Raw genomic sequence first — 19,654 nt, forward strand, 5'->3', positions numbered from 1 at the left:
TTTTTTAGCAGCTGAAGACAGCTTCTGCTTTTCTGCCCAGGACAAGATTTAGACATATTTTCCCTTACAGTGACTGCAGTCTCCTTTGCTTCCTTTTGGTCACCACACTTTAGTTTGACATGAGCTGCCCCTTGCTTCAATTTCTGAGTTTTTCTCTTTAATTTCTGCACCTAGGAAGAAAGATTACTAATTAGAATGTTACATACACGGAAGACCTGCAGCTATAGAGCTTACTGGACTTTTACCAACTCCAAACTAAAGATGTCTAAGGGACATTAAAAAAAAAAAAAAAGTTAAAACCTACTACTCTTGCATAGAGTTGTCTTGCTGTAGCAGAAAGCACTACAGAAAACTGACCTCACCCACACAGAAAGCATTACAGAAAACTGACCTCACCCACACTCAATAGGTTGTCCAACCCCATCACTCCCTAAGGTAAAAATGCTTGCTTGAGAGAGATGGAATATCATCTGTTACCAATTTGTATTTGCAATGGTCTTTTTCCATTTCAGATTGTACTACACTAACAGAAAAAAAACACAAGCCAAAACAACAAACCTATAAAACGTATACTGTTTATTATTGGTTACTGTATCTAAGCAGTTTACTTTGAAGCCTCATAACTAAATTGGAAAACAGAATAAAAAGGGTTGATTGCTAAAGAATGTGGGGTTTTTTTAAATGTCAACTAATAAGTCTTGACTTGCACTTGGCATGAAAAGGTCACTTCCAAAGATAAAATTAGGCTGGAAGCATTCCATATGCCAATTTAGGCTTTAAGTCCATTTCTAAAAATAATTAACTTTAATTGCATTCTAGAACATATTATTATCTGTGAAACACAGAGATGACCACAGCATTTTTTGTGTGACGGGTTCTAAAAGCAAAAATATGCATCAGAAATATTAAGATCGGTCCGTACAAAATACAAATAGAAATGTCTATGTGCAAAAGCACCAGAAAAAACGATACAGTTCAAGGGTTACAGAAGTGGCCTGCATTGATAACCAGGGCATGATTGACAGTAATCAAACAGACAAACACAAAGAATGTGCTATTTACATCATAACCCTAAGGCGTGTGCTCTGATAAGGCTGTACCAGAGCACAGATGACTTGCCAGCAGATCTGCAGCCCGATAATAAGCAAGGATGACAACATGGTTGCACCACATTGTGTGTGCTATTCCTCTTCTCATCACCCCAAAATGAAGGCAGACTGTAGCCATAAAGATACGCAGAAGGAAGAAACAAAGGTGCAGTTGTTGTCCATCATCTGGAGGATGAAGCCAGCAAGATTCTGAGGCAAGGAATAACACCATAATTGTCGGCTTCTCAAGAATGTAAGAGATTCATCCAAAAAACAGTTGATGTTAACAAGAGAGGCAGTGAGGACTCAACAGTCCATGTTCTTTGTCCATATTGCTAACACGCAACTCTGACATTCTATTTTGACATAAGCACTTTGTGCTTGCAATTACATGGACAATAAAAGGTTTGAGTGAGTAAAATCTCTCAAAGAACGAATGTGAATAAAATTGGTCAGATTTAAATTAACTATCACCTTCCCCTTTCATAAGGTCTAACACCGAGTTTTGTTTTGTTTCCTGCATAAGCAAAGTTCTCAGGTGAGTCTATTTATCCTGAAACATAAGATGAAGAATAGAAAACTATCAGACAGAACTATTTTTTATCATGTGTTCCAAACCAAATTGCTACAAAAAGGGTTAAGCTGTTCCTCTACAGAAGAGTGATTTTATATGGGTATGTACGAAAAGCTGTTATCTATGGCTCTAAAACAAATACTGACAGAATGCGTACAGGTTAGGGATTAAACAAAACTGAGAGGCTTGTCTGGCTATGACTTTGGAGAAGCTGTGGTCAACAAACTATTTGGTTAATAAAAAGCTTCAAGATTTCAGTAATACAAAAGACATTTAATCCAGTCTGTACAGGAATTATAGCTTCTTTCTCATTCCCCAGAGAGACAGGACACAAAGGAATGAAATCCCTACAGTTTGTCTTAACGCAGTGAACAGACATGACAGAGTGAGCAACCCAGCCCTGTATTGCAGAACTGCCACAGGGCAGGAAGTTCTCCCACCAGCACACATGCCTAGCTGCCAGCTGTCAGCACTTTTTCTTGATCAGAAGAAGGAATTGGAGGTACAAAAACACTGAGCTCAGCAGCCTAATTACAATCACTCATATTGGAACATCCTGGTTAAAGCATTCCGGTGACATTCTAGTTAATGACAACAGGAGGCAGAGTTGTGGCAGCTTCTCAACTAGAGTATTACTAGATAGGGAATTTACATTTTATTCTTACAGTATCTTGATGCTTTTTCAGCTTGGATATTTGTTCTCCTTTAATCTCCATTTGTTTTACAAGGCAATCCAGCTCCTGTTCTAGGTCTTCACGAACTTTGGGGTTTTGAGTCTCCTGTATCTGCTTCAGAAGTTCTTGATGCTCACTATTAAAGACAAGAATGGCACACTAAATATTCATGATATAGTCTCTACGATTTCTTCCAATACTTTCAGTGTATTGCAGGAGTTGCTAGTGTACAGCAACTTAGCCTTATTTACCCCCTCACACAATACGTATTAACCTGGAATACATTCACAGTAGAAAAGAAAAAGTTTTTCCAGTGAGTCCAATTTTCTCACCCCAAATTTGTAGCTGATGTGCATCTTATTCCTCCCCCTTGCCAGTCATAACAACTATGTGTGTAATAATAGTGTGCAAAATGAGAATTTGGAAAGTGAACAACAGCCATGCAGTATGGTATTTTCACTTGCTGCCCAATTTAGTGCAGACTTTGAAAACTTAGTGTAAAAGTATTGTTTAAACTAGTACATTTAAGTTATAGTTTTTCTGACAGATAATTCAAATACAATATTCTGCTCAGAAAGATTTGCAGTGAGGTGTGCTGGTTAATTAAATTAACCAGCTTAATTAAAAGAAATTGTGTAGCTCTACTTGACATCTAGATATCTGAGCTATTCAAAACCAGAGACACTCTCTTAGATAGATAATCTCTTTACAAAGGTCACGGATTCTTTTCTGACTTCTGAGTAACTGCTGTGTCTTGACAGTTTAATTGAAGCAACTGGTTGTTGCTATTAAAAAAAAAGAGGCCTGTCCTTGAATTGCTTTGAGTAGGTCAAACATTGCTTTTTCAAGAAGAGATTGTTTGCTGGTTTAAATTTTGCCACATCAAGGATTTCAAACCAGTGTCAACATCCCAACTGGTTTAACCAACACTCTAACTGGTTTAACCAACACATCCTCCTCTGTTCAAACCGCAGCGCATCATGTCGACACGTCTACTATGACCAGGTACATAGCTTTGGCCCACAATTCTACAAGCTTGCATTAATGGGAAGATGCCTAAGAACATGACAAGTTGTAATCCACATTTACTTGCATGGCTAGAAAGACACATACACTCCCAACTAATGCATTAACTTCTTCCACACCCTGCCCATTTTCTGGCAGACAATGTCCCTCTTTCACAACCCTCTTACAGGACTGGCAAGTTCTCCTGCTATCAACAAGGAAAGGGTATGAACGCCAGACTGTCTCAGCACAAAGACCCATCCAGGTACACATGTACGGAGAGAACACAGAAAGAGTGAGAACAAAGTAATAGGCTAGATGTTGTGACAGGATTACTCTTGCCACAGCTGTACTAACTTATTCTACCACCCAGACTGACTACATGCTGCAGGCCTACTCAACATTAACACCAGCTTTGCAGCCTTCTCCAGGAGAACATTCTCGGTCTGCTCTGTAGACCTCAGAATATGTTTAAAATTTCTAAAAAGCACAGGCCTGAAAGATTTTTCATTTGCTGCAGCTGTTACTTCAGTAGCAGCTGGGTTAAGTACAGGATGTGGAAACAGAAAAGCCCAGCTGAAGAGTATGTTGCTTGCTCACAAGATCACTTAAACACCAGGACAGAAAGAATTTTTTGAATGAGAAAAATCCTACCGGTCAGGTCTGCTCAGGCCATTCTGTCAACAAGTAGTCCTACACTTAAAACAGGCTAGGTTCGACTGTAGCACACCTGTAGCTTCACAGGGCTACCACTGAAGCTGCTTTTACTCATAACACCAGGCACGAGTACTCACAAGCTCATTTGGCCCAACTCATCTTGTATGGCCAACAGAAGGTCCGAAAGGTTTCTGGTGGCAGTAGGCGATGTGGAGCAAGAGGATATGGATTTTGAAAGTGCACTGCGTCCTGAAATCCCAGATGTAGCTCCTCCTTGGCTTTGTGATGAGATACGTGGATTGCGATGCTTCATAATATGCAACACGCTTTGTACGTTTGCACTAACAGAATGGCTGGAACCAACAGACTTAAAGCAGAATTATTAAGTAGTTTAGAGAAGTGATTAACAATTACAGTAAAGACACTTATTCATACTGTAGATGCCAATTTAGAGAGAACATTTGGTTTCACTCACCTTCCCAGCCACAAAAGGTAGTTCACCAGCTTTTACATGTAACTGTGAAAGGTGCATCTTCTTCATTGTAGGATTTCTCTGGCGTAAGATAGACAGGAAAAGACAAGAAATTTCAATCTGCTGACCCAACAGCAGAGTCTTAAATATTTTTTTTTTTAAAGTAAAATTCAAATAAACAAGCAACGAAATGCATCATCTCAGTTTCCCTCTGGTTTAAAAAAAAATAATTTCCCTCTTGTATGTGGAAGGAGTAGGACTTTCCACCAGTTGAGATGAGTAAATTTTATTCCAGGTGCGTTTAGCATATAGTTTGACAAACAGATTTACATTAAAGACATTGAACATTGCTTACTTAAGTTTGCAAAACCACAGTTGCAAAATTTTGACTGACCTGTAACATGTGTTGCAAAATGAATTCTCCTGATTTCAGCAATCCCACCAAAACAAACCATCTGAAGATGCCTAGTTAAAATTGCTTTGGAAACTAATTTTGCCAGATAAACTGAAAGGCAGCTAAGACAGAACATGGGGGATGGCAGTAAGGCTGTAACAGAGGTTATTGTCATGCTGGTAAGGGAAAGTTTTCCAGTGAGGTGCTACCAGTCCTAGCCCAGTTTTAATTACCAAAGGAAAAAAGAAAAAAAGAGGTATTCAGCACTGTTCTTCACAAATTCCTATCTCTGTGCGAGTCAGATGGTATCAGCAACAGTATGCTAATAAAAACATTCATGTTACCTTCTTAGTTTTTTTCTTCTTCCCATTTTCCTTTTTAGGTTCATTTTGAGATGTTAGCGAAGAAATCAAAATTCTGTTTATCTCAAATCCTGTTTGAAGCTATAGGAATAAGCAAAAAAGAAAACAATCATTTAATGTAATATTAGAAGTATGAAATCACATGGTCTAATTAATTCCCTTTTTCATGCGTGGATGAGAACCAATTAAGGGCACTATTAACTGTCCTGCTTGGAAGGCATAAGCTACACTTAAAAACTGAACAGATTACTAGGATGGCAGGGCATCAGGCAGATCTTGCAGCTCTGTCTTAGAAGTCTTCATCTTCATATTCAGCTGCAGCAGCTGTATTTTTCCACTGTGACAACCAGCAACTGAGATAAGCCAATCCTGCTGCATGCTGGGGATCTGATCATAAAATCCAAAGAATATGAACATTTGGATTTTACAGTTCGGGGGCAGAGAGAACTGAGCCTGTCTGTGTAACATTGAGGTCAAACCTGCTGGACAATCCTCAGATTGCTCTGTAGTTCAAAGTTGATATAAAGGCCCATGATAAACAGGATAATAGCCCTTCCCAATTAAACACAGGACAAGGACTTTGTTTTGCCATGTGTAACAGTTCCGGCTAAACAATGCTGGAGGTCCATCACAAAAGTGAGATTATTCTGGCTTTTCTGTCATCAAAAGGAAGTGAACCACCCTGTGTTTCCCAACCCAGATCCAACAGACCTAAATTGATTCTACAGTGAACTAAGATGGTACTAGTTCTCGTTTAGGATTCAGTTTACTATATTTAAGTCCTTTCTTGAGCAAATGTTTATACTACTGCTAAAGTCAGACTATCTGCTCTGGGAAAGTGATTCTTATTATGTTTCTTAGAAAAGAAAATCTCCATACTAGGCCTCCTGCGCTGCAGCAGCAAGCAGTTTAAGCAAGAAACTCAAAAACCTGCAAATTTTCAACTGTGTCATTCTGCCAGATTCTGGAGGTGGTCAGACACCTGGGTTACAATCTGCGTGTTATTTCAAGCTTCCCAGACTGATGAAAGCTCATCATCCTTAGATGAAGTATAAAATCTGACAGCAGTGATGAATTAATTTAAGCTATCAGCTCCGCTTATGGCTTTCAATATTATTCTTCAGCTCTGCATCCCCCCACTCCATCCCAAGGGAATGCCACCATAACTGCTTTCTTTCAAAATGGCTGCTACTTCTCAGTGAAGCAAGGTTTGGAATATCTGAAGCTACTTTGCCCCTTTAACAAAAGGTTTCTTTGATTTTGCTCTCTTTGGCAAATATTCCTCTCTCAGTTGGATGGTGGCCCAACAAACTGATTACGGGTTCACAGAATAGTGAATTATTCAAGCTCTCGCTTAATGAACAATGTAACAGTATCACTGATTAAAGACTTTTCCAAGTGTAGTCCAATGTATTAAATTTCAGCAGATCTTAACAAATAAGAGGAAAACAAACAGAATAACCAATTTTACTTGGGGTATAAGGTTTCTTACATGACCACTTTCTAGTTACTGTTAAGGTTATCTGATTTAGTTGCAGATTCCCCAGAAATTAATTTTCTACCCATATTACTTATAGCAGTTCTGAGGCTGATGAACTGTATCATTAATACGAAACCAAGTAGAATCTTCCTTGACTGAGATACGCAACAAACCTGGCAAGCTTTCTACTATGTAGCTTATAACTGGTATTCCAGGATAGTATTCCAGGAGTTCTCCCTGCATAATACACATGTGGAGCTTAAATGTGATAAAATAAAGGGTATTTTGGACAGAGAGAATAGCTTTCTTCAGTCATAAAAAGTAAGATACTATAAAACCTTTTCAGTCTACCTGAGCAGTTTTGTCTTGTATTAGCTTACGCTGATGTTCTTCTTTACAAAGCTTTTCCTCTAAGTGTTTGATCTTGTCCTGAATTTGAAGGCAAGAATGATTAGTCACACTTGAGTTTCCCGTGCTGAATCAGAAGTCTGAAGTAGCTTGCAACTGTAATCTGGGATAAAAGAGGACTGTAGGAATTTTTAAAGCCCAGACTGAAAAAAAAAAAAGACTCATGCAAATGAAGTCAAGGTGGCATTCAGACAGGTATGCTTTATGATCAAGCTTTAACAGAGGAAACTTTAGCAAAACTTAGTACTATTAACAGTATGTCATACAAACTATACCAAATGAACGATTTCCAGACTGTCATTCTACACATGCTTACTTCTGCAATTCTCTGAGTAGCAGTAAGTTTAAGACACTCTTTTTCTAGCATTTCAAGCTTTTCAAGTTTTGCATGCAGTTCCAACCAGTTCTGATCTTCCTCTTTCTTAAGCTGGGCCTGGAAAAAAGTAAGCAAGAATGGAGTTGGCAGCTGACTGAAATTGTTTCAGACAGCAAAAAACCAAACACACTACAGTAAAGGTGTTTAGCTGGTTTAAATTTCATATTTTTTAAATTGCAAAGTGATGAAAAATACCAGGCAGACAAAGAAGACTTAAGCTTCCAGCAGTGTTTTTGTCTACCAAATGTGCAAGTATTAGCATGGTTTTGCTCATTAGGAGTTCCACCTAGGGAGTCTGTTGATACAATTCTTTGAATGGTTGTCATCAGCCAGTCAGACAGTAAATTGCTTCCATTTACTACCACCCTCAGCAGAGCTGAGGAAAAATGATGGCCGTAAAAAAGTTCAGATCTTACATATTTCTGTACGTTTTCACTACATCACTACTTTGTTAGCATGCTAAAAGGCTTCACCTGTTGCTCTAAAATAATTTTCTTTTCCAGTTCTGCACTGGAAACCATTGTCCTCATGTAATCCAGCTGTTTCTCCAGCAGGGAGCAGCGGGATTGTGCTGCATTTAACTGCACACTTACATCTACAGAGAGAAACAAAGACATTCAGCACAGCAATGGGAGTTACACAGTTAGCCAGTCTGTCATCTCATTGAGGAATTCTCTGTGTTTGAAACATGCCAGAAAAGTTCTGTTAGTCTGAACAAGTCATGTGGTTAAAATGTATTATATATATATAAAAGACATGAGAATCAAAATGTTTTTTCCAGAGCTAGTACCTAATTTGAATTCCAAAGATGTGAGCACTGCAGTTACTTTGATTTATATCAGCAGGTATCTAACCAGAATCTGGTTTCTTCCCTTCTCCTCACTCTTCTCCAGTTAGCAGTGTTATATGTGTAAGCAGCTGCTTGCTTATTGTAGCAGTTAAACATAACACCTGAAATCTGCTTATTCTTTAAAATAGCTTTATGGGTTATGCAATACTTGGTTAATATATGTAAAAAAACATCTTGACTTGATTGACAATTATCAAGCTCCTGCCCCTCCCCAGTTCTGAAACAAAAAAGAAAGGGGAGTGAATTAGCAGTTTGTCAAACCAAACAAACGCTCCCTGGATTATGCAGTCTTGGAGTTGCTGTGGCTACACCTTATCACTCAAGAGAAATACCTTTCTTCTGTTGCATCAGTTTGTGATGTGCTGTCCCCTTTTTGCAGGATTCATGCTCTAAGGCCTTCTTATACTGAGCAGCTGCTATGGAGAGGCTGCACAGATTATCTTCAGCCTGTGACTTCTCCAATTCTAGACGGCGGATCTTTTCTTGAAGAGTTTTCAGGGCTGCCACCACAGCTAGCAAACAATGCAACAGTTACACCTTAAGTAAGAGTTCCTATTATTACTATTTATTTGTTTTTACAAAAAACTTTAAACAGCACAATACTACCTAAATTTTTTTGCTAGGAACACTCCTAAAATGAATTATATCCCCCAGCAGTACACTAACACATGCAGAACATATCTAGGAGAAAATGGGCATGTTTACTGCATAACTGAGGTATAAAGCATGGTGCTATGTGCAAAACTATTTTTACGCCAAATGGTAGCAAGCACAAAGAAATTGTGGCAAATTGAATATAACAAACCCTGGGACTTCTGTTTACACAGAAGCAGGGAACACAGGTATCAAAGTTCGGTCACAAATTTTGGTGTAATGCAACTGGTGTGGAGAAATTAAAAATAAATAATTAAAAAAAATGGACTCAGGGCAGGGGGGAATTGAGATACAAAGGGGGACATTTTAGTGGAGGATGTATTTTAAAAACTGTATTCAAAAGGTAATGACTCAATGTCTAGCTTCTTGTATTTGATGCTTCTTTAAACCATAGAAACAGGTCTGCAAGATTTTGCTTTTAGCCTCAAATCACTATGTGTCAAAATTATGCCAAAAATAAAAGTTGCAATTTCAGCTACAAGGAAAAGTCTACTAGCTCTCCAAAAACTATACACACCTGTGGAAGCTTAAGACATGTTCTGTAACAAGTCAAGCTTCTTTTCTGACATTTTATAAGCCTTGATAGTTTCCCTATACCAGTTCTCTCAGTAAAGGAGTACCCAGTAAATATTGCTAGCTCCGTAACAACTCTTATCAGCTTATCATAGCCCCATTGGAACAAAACTAAAAAAAAAACCACCAACAAAAAAAATACCAGAGGGCAGAGAGATGAAGTGGGACCACTTCTTCCATCTTTCTATTGGCATGCCAAATATTTCCTTACTTAAGCACTTAGCTGCATAACATTAAACTCAACATTTTAATCCAAAAAACCCAAACTCTGTATGACAGAAGATTACTACAGAAGTCACAGACTGTTCAAATGAAAGAACAATGATCTCAGGCACACACACAGGCGATGTCTGTGCAGTATTGCAAAGTTGTCTATGATAGTAAATCCAAGTATGCTATCCTTGTGATCCACTGAGCTCTCCAGATACGCTAAGCCACCAAGCATTTGTCCCGTTTGCTAACTTTCCTGAAAGTCTGTGTTATTCAAAAGTTCTCCTAATGAATCATACCACACAAAAAACCTTAGAAGTGATTTTAAGCTAGAGGGAGTCGAGTGGCATTATGCAAAGCCAATTTCAAGTCAGTGTACCATACTAATGATCTTTTATTTCTGTATTTAAAGTCATGAACAGCTTCTGCTGAGTTTGAAGCATCCTCCTTTGCTTTTAGAGGAAGTCTGACGATTTTAAGTTAAACAATTTTCAAAGCCAAAGTTTATAAGGATGTTAGAAGACTTGCAGCAGTTTCCATTCCAGATGTATGACTTCAGGGAGACTACTCCCTCAGGACACATATACATCCTGTCTCAACGTCAGTCTGATAATCGCAGCAAGTCATTGATCTGAGTAAAACAGAATGGGGAGTTTGCTAAAGATATTTCACATGGAACAATTAAAAAGACCACTTTAAGGACATATTTTGGCTTTACCTTGGTTGTTGGGGATAGGCGGCCTGTCACCACCAACAGCTGCCAACTTCTTTGATTCTATATAAGCAAAGGCTGCAGGAAGCATCTTATCTGGTGGCTGAAGAAAGCTTCCTATGAAACTGTTCTTTGATTCAGAATCCATAGGCTGTAAAAAGAGAGCTATTTAATGCCATTAGCTCTTTAACGGACTATAACTTTTCAAAGTATGTCACTGGGCTGTCTCTGGCTCTGTTCATATCAAACCAGATCATGTGCACCAAAATCATAATTAAAAAAAACCCCAACAAAACACACACTCAGATGAATCCTGTATTTTAATGCAATTCGAAAACCATGCCTTTCATAATACTAAACATATCTCTCCTCAACCACACAAAATTTTCTAAGATTTTTCTTGGTGCTTTCTAATAACTTATGCTGACATTTTTCCCTTTAAAAGTCAAGGATTAACAACTTTGTCTACTATCTATTTTATAGACTTCAACATCTGCCTTCAGCGCTCCCTGCAGAGCAAGCATTCCAAGTTTTACAGCCTGTTGTCACTTGCAGCCTCCTTGGTGCTCTAACGCCTATCTTTGTACATATGGCTCTATTACATAATAAAGACTTAGTTCTCCACATTTAGTGTTGAGATAACAGAAGGATATTTAACATGCAATATCCCCAGCATTCTCCCCATTATTAAGTGTTTGTATTAAGTCCTGTTTCTCCATTCTCTTTCTGCCCCACCCTTTCACATTCTTTATTTTATCAGAAGCACATTTGAAGACAGTTTACACCCTGCCAAATAGTGATTTTCCTTGATACTCTAGACATGGACAGTGAACTTGCAGAAAGTGCTTTAGTCTAATACAACCTGTAGGAAGTAAAGCAAATTTTAAATCGTGCTGCAGCTACCTAGCAAAGTAGAACCAAGCATTTCACTTGATACAGTGTAAGGAATGAAGAGTATATACAGCTTCAGCTGATAGAAAATCAGCTTATTTGAAGGTTCAATTATACAACAACTATGGTATCACTCAAGTTTAAAACACAGGGCATGCAACTGGAACAGGCTTCCGACTTGGGCAAGGCTACTTAGAGACACTACTTCCCAAGAAAGTCACCCAAAGGAGGTATCTAGTAACAGGAGGAAGAAACCCAAACCAAGACTAGAACCTGCTGATGAAGCGCACCCCAGGGAAAGCCATTCATACCAAGTGGGCGGGTGGGGAAGAAAGCTTTCAATAATGGAAAAAGTTTCCAGGAACAGCTCTTCCAGCACTGTTTCAGAGGCTGTATAAAATAGAAAAATCATCATCCATCCACACTGCCTCTTCAAGATACACATAAAACCAACGGTACACGGAAATACTTCCTTCCTCCTCCATGTTGTCATCACAGAGACGTCCATACGAGCATCTCTTTGCCAGGGCTTGCTTCGCTTGGGACCACCCAGACACCGCTGCTTTTGCGCGCCAACACCCCTGGAGTAGATCCCACAGTTCAGGGCGGCCCCCCTGGCACCTGCATGGCCCCCCAGACCCGCAAGAGGGGGGCTGCCCAGGCTACCTGTGCACCACAGGCCTTTTCTGGAGAGTTCCCTGTGAGGCCCCGCCGCCATCCTGCCCGAGCCCAGGCCACAAGCTCTCGGCGCTGGGTTGGCAGCCGCAGGCAGCCAGGCGCACCACCATCTCTGGCGAGAGGTCCCACCTGGTCACCCTGCCACATTTATGGCCACACAAGCTGTTCACAGGCCTCCAGAGATCCGTCCTGGAGGACCAGGAAACACCGCACACGGGGACACCCGACTGACTCTAACAGCTGGCTAGGCCAGACAGGCGTATTGGCCATTTCCAACAGCACAAGGGGCAGCAAAGGGCATGCAGTGTGGAGCAGCAGAAGTCTCAATATATGGATGAGAGCGTCCTGTGGCCATCGGCAGGGTCAGGGCTGAGGCAGGAGAGGAGACAGGCCTGGCATGGCAGGGTGCACCAGCACAGCACTCCACAAAATAAGGAACAAGCAAGGCTTACCAATTTTCCCATTGCTTCTCAACCTCTACACGTTGGTGACAAAGACAACTAACAAAGTCCATGAAAACATACACACGCGCACGCAACAGGATTCCTACCACTGCTGTGAACAGGGGAAGGCAAGTTTGGAAACTCCAGAGGAAGAAGGTGGTTTTTGCTCACCGCCATCTAACCTTTAGTCAGTTAGAATAAGCGGAGACTCGCTTTTCCGACGTCCTCTGGTGGAACATGGCTCCCTTGCATGCCTGCAGCTGCTACGCATCAATTAGTTTCCTTACTACTGTCACATAAACAAGTTCTGCCGTTTCCAAGGAGATGGGTCTGTGGACACTTGTGAGGAGGCCGGTGAGCCGAAGCAAACACTGAATAAGAGAGGGAGGGAATAAAGCACCAGAAAACTTGTGCAGACTCACAATTTTGCCAGCACAGCAGAGGGTAATATGCACCCTGCAGCTGGAGGGGGGAGCTCCACAAACTACTCCTTCTTAGGACAGGCTTCTTAGCACAGGCTCAGCAAGGCGTGTGAGGGAATGCAACACCGCACAACTGAGACACCTGTGTTTGCAGAACCCCTGCTGTGGACATGGTTACGGACGCCTTGCTTCGCCACAGCTTCCCAAAACACAGAGGCTGTGTGAAGTAGGCTGAGGGAATGGTTGCTATAGCACTTGGAGGCTCTGCCAACGTAATTACTCCAATAGAGCTGCTCTGGTATAGACAAGTCCTGTAATATCTTAGCAGGTAAATATGGGTTATAACAACCGTCCTGCACAGGAGTAAGCTCTACAACACTGCAGGCCTCAGGCAATGACATAGGCCAGGAAAAGGACCAAGTCCCCCTACACCAGCAAGACATCACCAAACATCCTGACTGCTTTCAGCCCACTAGGACAAGAAGTCTATCAGGAAATAATTAAGTAGCTTGACGTATGTTTGGACGTCAACTGTCCTACCATCAACTTTTTCCCCTACAAGTATTTAAGTTTCTATAAAACCATCACAGACAGGTTTGCTTTATAAAATGGGTTACATGTCCCACAACCATTGCAAGCTTAACCTACCACGTGTAATTCCATGCTATCCTGGATGCTGGTACACAGCCCTAGAGAGGCGCTTTAAAGCAGATATTGCGTCCTGAATGGCAATGTTTGTACTAATGTAACTCCAGGAGGCTTAGGGCAATTTAGCACTTGAACAACACTCGTTAAAGCAGCCAAAACACCGTTGTTTAGACAAGCCCTTGGTTGAGGAAATTAATGCACTCGTTTGAGTTTGGGGAACAGCCAAGGGAGAAGTATGCGTATTAAATGGAGGCTGACAAAATACTCCAGTTACAGGCAGAGGGGAGAGGACGAAGAAGGAAGAAATGTCCCACTCCCACCCCAGCAGCCTGAACTGCTGCAGGGAGCGGGCTGAAGCACTTGCGTTGTGCAAGTCACATCTGGAGGCACTGCTGGCTCCTTGGGTTCTTTAACCAGAACTCATGCAACCTGCGTTGGTGGACACTGTGGCAATGGTCAGATGCCCAGTGTTATTTTATCACAGAAAAACACAAAGTAGCTGTTTCATACATACCCTGCATAAAGCATGGGGCAATTTAGTGTTGCCTATGGGCCTGCCATTAACCTTCAGCCTGGCCTAGCCACCTATGTTGTCTCCAATCCTGAGCCAGGAGGCTCCTGGAGTGCAGTGCCACATGATTGCAACCTGGTGCATGGTGCCAGGCATAGCAAATTAGCTCTGTGACAGCACTGCACTAATGCAGTTACACTGCCTACCTCCTACCTTGCTGCAGCCCATGTGGCTCAACCCCTTGGGTGTGAGGATGAGCAGAGCTGGTCCCTTCAGCTGAACTACTTCTGCCTGTTGGCTCACCGTCACATGCAGGCTGGGAGCGAGCTGGCACAAAGGCTGTTGGGGAGCAACCCAATCCCCAGGTTTGTACCTGTATATGTGACTTCCATGCCTCAGAGGAGAGCAAGCAAGCTGGAGTTTGACCTTAGGACAAACAGAGAATTTCCCATTTCATCATGGCCATGTAAGTATTTTACTTTTTTTTTTACCTTTGCACTACTTATTTTTACTGCATATGGCCTGCATTGACTGCCAGACTACTGGATTGGGCTGCCCTAAAAATAAATTGACATTCTAATTACTGCTGCCTCGCACAAGTAAGCACGCCAATAGTAGGGAGTTATTGAACACCACCGAAATCCTAAATGTTACAGAAAGACCATTTATGACTTCCTCAAACTCCTCCATCCTGTTCCTCCCCTCCATTGTTAGCCACATCATTAAAAAATTTTCAGAAAAATTTCTTTTGAAGTTAAAAGTCCAAAAATGTTTTGCCACCTATACAATGATGTCCCATACTGTAAAGCAGCATGTGGAAAAGCTTCTTCCACATGTGAACTATAGCAGATTCAGGGAATAATGCTGGTTTAACAGTTTCCCAAAAGCTATACACTAAGGGCATAATGTGATAATGTAAGCGATGCTTCCACTAAGTTCTCCAATGTTTGCTATCTTACAGAGATGCTGGTTCATTCAAATCACTGTGAGGGCAACCTTTTAGAACAAAAGATAGAGGTACTGTCAGAACACCTTCAAAGAGGAAAAAGAAAAAAACTGATCAAAGCATTTTTCAGAAAGAAATACAAAGATACCTATCTTCTGACCTGACCTACTGGGCATGCACAATTTGTAGTGTTTTTCTTCATAACTGACAACAAAGTCACAGATGAAACAAGGAATGATTCACTGTTTATCTGACCTATTGGAAGAGAAATTTTAAAGAATTGCCCCAACACAGGCTATACCAAGAAACTCCCAAAATGCTGGCTGCCGCCTTGTCTATTTGAGCCAAGCCTTGCTGGCAAAAGATTATGTGAGAGGCCATTTTCATGACACAATCCAAACTGGTCTATTTTTTTCCCCTTTCACTTTCCTTTGAGAACCACAGAAAAGCTTGGTCAGCTGTACTAGCTGTGCTGCAACGCTCACTCAGCCTTATTCCCGACAGACAAAGAACAGCCCTTCCACTGAGAAAAAGAAATAAATAATGCTGTAGGCAAACTGCATTGTTGTTTTGGGAACACCCAGTCTCTAGCATCCTGACACAAATGCTTTAATCAGCCTGAAACATATGACCTTGCTCAGGACATATCTAAGTAACTGGTACTCACGTGCCTTCTTTAATCTAAGCGGGTTAGAAATGAAGTGGTGACAGCTGCAAAACTAATAGGAAGTGAAACCTCGCTGAATCAATAAGGCATTTCAACAGGTTTTGAAGTTCTGTCAAGTCCTACTTTATAAGAATTTGAAACAAATTACTAAAATTTGTTAGAGCAATTAAGGAACTTGGGAGTTTTTTTAAAAACCGACACAGGCAAATCCATGGGAGTTAGTTTGCTGTACAAACTGTGAAATACAAAATGACAGTCTCAGAACTGGGTATATAAAGGTTAAGTGCCCGGTTTCTTCTTTGATACTGCTGTAGCAAAACCTACTCATTCCTGACTTTCAAGTCTTATGCTGAACTTTCATACAATCATTTTTTTTCAGTCTTGGAAGAAAAGGAAAAGAAATTACATTCTATGATTTCTCATGACACTGTATGTACTGTGAAGTATGATAAAATCTGATATTTTCATGAAAAAAAAAAAAATCCTAAGCCTTTCATTTAATTCTGTCAGACCTTCCAAACATTCATGGTGAGACTTCTCTAGTTCCTGTTTGCTAGAGATAAAAGACAGAGAACAAAAAAGAGGAAGAAGGAAAATTGAATGAGTTACACAAGTACTTTGGGAACAAGACAAAGAAATAACCAGGTGGGAAAAAACCAGATTTTTTAAAGACAATTTTTTTAGGAATGGGTTCTAACCTGGCAGCGTAGCAAGCAGTCTTGGGTCATAATGTCATTAGAGTTTTGCTGTTTTCTTCAGTGAGCACAGCAGAGCCGGTTCCTCATTAAATTGGGTCTTTCTTCATAAGTCTGTGATAAAATCATTCAATACTTCGTGTGGAAACTGAGTTGGTACAAACTGCTTTAACCTGTATGAGCAGATGATAACTAAACTTAGCATTCAGAGGAGCAAGACTGCAAATTCCTATGTAGTAACTAGACGCTATGTTAGCACGAAAGCATCTGGCCTGGAATAGAGTGTTATCAAAATAATTACATTTCTAAGTCTTTAATCAGACCAAAGTAATTAAATATACCCTTTTTGTAATAAGCATCAAACACAAAACCAAATACTATAAATGGTCACTCATACACTTCCTTGCTTCCATCATAGTTCTGTTCCACTTATCTTCTCCTTTCATCCATCCCCATGCTATAGGTGGGTTTTTCTTCCTCATCTCCTCTCTTTTCCTTGTATTTACATCATCCTATAGCTTTGTTCCTTGCCCTTCTTCCTTTGGCCTTCTTTTTCTCCCACTCACTCTTCTAGCATAAAAAGTTAGGATTTTTTACAAAGTAAAAAGAGCCATTTTCCCCCCACAAGAATAACTATCAAGTTTCTTTCCTTCATACTTAGGATCCAGTACCAACAGATGCTGTCTGCTCTTAGTATACTGACTGATGTGGACACTGAAGGCGCTCTCCTCAGTGTTCTCCAAAAAGTTACTACTTCTCTCCACTGTTATTTTCTGCTGCCAATGCCATCACTCTGTCTTCCATATGAGGTTTGCTTATCTTGGTCACTTCTCTTCACTTTCAGAAATCTACTTTTGCTCATTAGATTGGAAACAGCTCTCACAGCTTTCTACAGAGCAAAGCAGAGTACATGTGCCCCAACAGATGGAGGGGCGGGAGGAAATCACTGGCCCTGGCTATTGACCCTTGATTAAAAAGAGGAAGACTTTGCCGTTGTGGAAAGGAAAGGTTTCCAAGGGCAGCTGTCTCCAGTACAGAAGACTCTGTATCTGTGCACAGGCAGAATAATTAGAGATTAGACGGGCAAATGCAAAAAGGAAGACATATTAGGGTAAGGTGGGGCAAATGTATGAGTGGGTTGAAATTACAATCCTAGTGAAGAAATATAAGGAGGTAGGGGATAGTTATTGCAGGCACTGACTCATTCACAGTAAACACTTTTACTGCATGATAATTTTCACCTTTTATGTCTCAAATATTTCATGGAATCATTGAAAGATGGTTCTGAACGTTGCAACTTGCCCTCTAGGCAGATGAAACACACAGATTGTGTCCCCACCATTGCCTTGGAATTTATTTTCAAAGTAAACTTCTGTTTTAACCAATACTTTCTCAGGGAAAGTGTCAGTCTCTTCATTCAACATCCTTTAACCTAGCATGGAGATGGAGTAGGAGGTAGATTTTTAGCCGGATAACTAGAAGACCGTGACACGGATGAGCAGAGAAACACAGAGGGTAATTGTTCACAGGATTTGTCTCCTACCTACCACCACTCCTACTTTTTTTTTTTTTTTTCATATATTCCTGTGCTGCTGATAACTAGGCACCTGGCCGGGAACAAGAACTCCATTCTGCCTTTGTACATCAGGCAACCTAAGAAACAGAATGAGAAAAAAAAAAAATACTAACAAGGAAAAGATAAGTTTCATTCCTGGCAAGAAATGATTCTCAAAGTCATCTTTTGTCGGCAACATTTGTCTTTAAAGGTGCAGAAAAACTGCAAGCAGATTTGAGTCAGAGCAACTCCTCAATCTTATTTTTGGAAATCTATTTTGCTGAAGAATAATTTTAAATAATATCATCTGTTTACATGACTCAGAATATTCATAGCAACTCCAACATATCCACAGTCTGCATCCTGAATAGGCACGCTATCCTAAGTATTAATGCCAAATAGTTCGTATATCAAAGCCATGCAACTGAATACTTGTTTCATACAACCTGTGTATTTAAACTTGCATGACTTCAGAGAGGCAGGAAAAATCCGAGTAAGATGCTACGAAATCCTCCATAATGTTGCATACATGAAACTTACTTCACTTGTTGACTGTAAATTATTTCAGAGACTTTTCTCCCCTATTAAACAGATGCAGTTTCTGACTGCAAGGTAATTTAGTGGATCTCTAGGGACTTGACTTAAATTCTTGCTATTCTGTGTGACCTTAATAAATCACAGAGCAGAGAGATGGGACTGATAAGGGACTGATGTTCCAGGATACAATGGGCCTTCCAGCCTCAGGGCTGAATCCTGAGTTTGGTAATGACAGGCTTACATTCCCTGCATGTAAAAGAAGTGCAGGTATATGGCCAAAACAAGCAGCATGTTCAATGAAGAGCTAACAAAAGCTGTGTGGGGGAAACTCTATGACCATAGATGTGTGTGAAGTCCCACCCTGGTGCTTGGCACCTTTGTCCCCTTGGGACTCAGAATTTGGAGTCCTCTTCTGGTGGTGAGTGCCAAAATCTGTTCTTTAAAACAATGAATAAAGAGTCCCTGTAGCTTCTCTGGTCTGTGACTTCATTTCATATGGCTGCTGGCCACAGCATTTTTCTTTGTTATTACTGGAAAACACCAAGGCCTGTGTTAACAGACAGCCTGCCAAAGGTGTTTAAAAGGCCTATTGGGCTGTCAGCAGATAAAAAATTCCCAATAAGCAGCCTTCACTTTCTTTTAAAGTGTAGCTGGAGGAAATAGTGTCCCTCTTCTCTATGCTGCTACCCAGTGGTTAGAGCATTGTCTGGGAAGCGGGAGTTCCTGGGGAGCATTTGTGCTGCACCCCTGACCACCGTGCTAGAGTGGGAGGAGGAAGAGCAGGAAGGAAACAGGGAGTCACCACCTTTTCGTTTGAAGTTATGACCCTGTTCAGACAAGCGTGTAAGAGTCTGGGACAAGGAGATGGCAGCTGAGGCAAAAGACAGAGTAAAATAAGGATGTGTCTCTCCCATCTAGTTTAATTGTTGGAAGAGAGTCCTGGGATTTATTCACACATTTGTGTAGGAAATAGTCCCTGGATAAAAACCAGCACCGGCTTGGGAATAGCTACCAGAAATGAAAGGTATGCCTACAGCTCCCTGTGCCTCCTTCCTTCTAGTTCACACCAGTGCCACACGTTTGCCATCCTTTCCAAAAGGGATACAGCTTCAACAGGTGAGGTGATGAATGCTTCCCTTCCATTCTGCAGCCCTTCTGAACACCTGGGACAC

The 19,654-nt window shown here is 40.8% G+C and overlaps 1 protein-coding gene across 1 annotated transcript; it reads right to left on the reverse strand.

Moving 5' to 3' along the window:
• Positions 1-690: 690 nt before the first annotated feature.
• CEP57L1 (centrosomal protein 57 like 1) lies at positions 691-18,740 on the reverse strand. The gene is made up of 11 exons (XM_035900307.1): positions 16,394-18,740; positions 10,496-10,640; positions 8,673-8,852; positions 7,964-8,085; positions 7,431-7,547; positions 7,058-7,135; positions 5,209-5,307; positions 4,474-4,551; positions 4,136-4,365; positions 2,328-2,472; positions 691-1,298 (listed from the first exon to the last, which is right to left on the reverse strand). The coding sequence occupies exons 1-11, from the start codon at positions 16,421-16,423 to the stop codon at positions 1,197-1,199; spliced, it is 1,326 nt and encodes a 441-aa protein (XP_035756200.1). The 5' UTR covers positions 16,424-18,740; the 3' UTR covers positions 691-1,196.
• Between the last annotated feature and the right edge of the window lie 914 nt (positions 18,741-19,654).

Source organism: Egretta garzetta, unplaced genomic scaffold (genome assembly GCF_000687185.1).
Source record: "Egretta garzetta isolate BGI_Z169 unplaced genomic scaffold, ASM68718v1 scaffold138, whole genome shotgun sequence".
Classification (NCBI taxonomy): domain Eukaryota; kingdom Metazoa; phylum Chordata; class Aves; order Pelecaniformes; family Ardeidae; genus Egretta; species Egretta garzetta.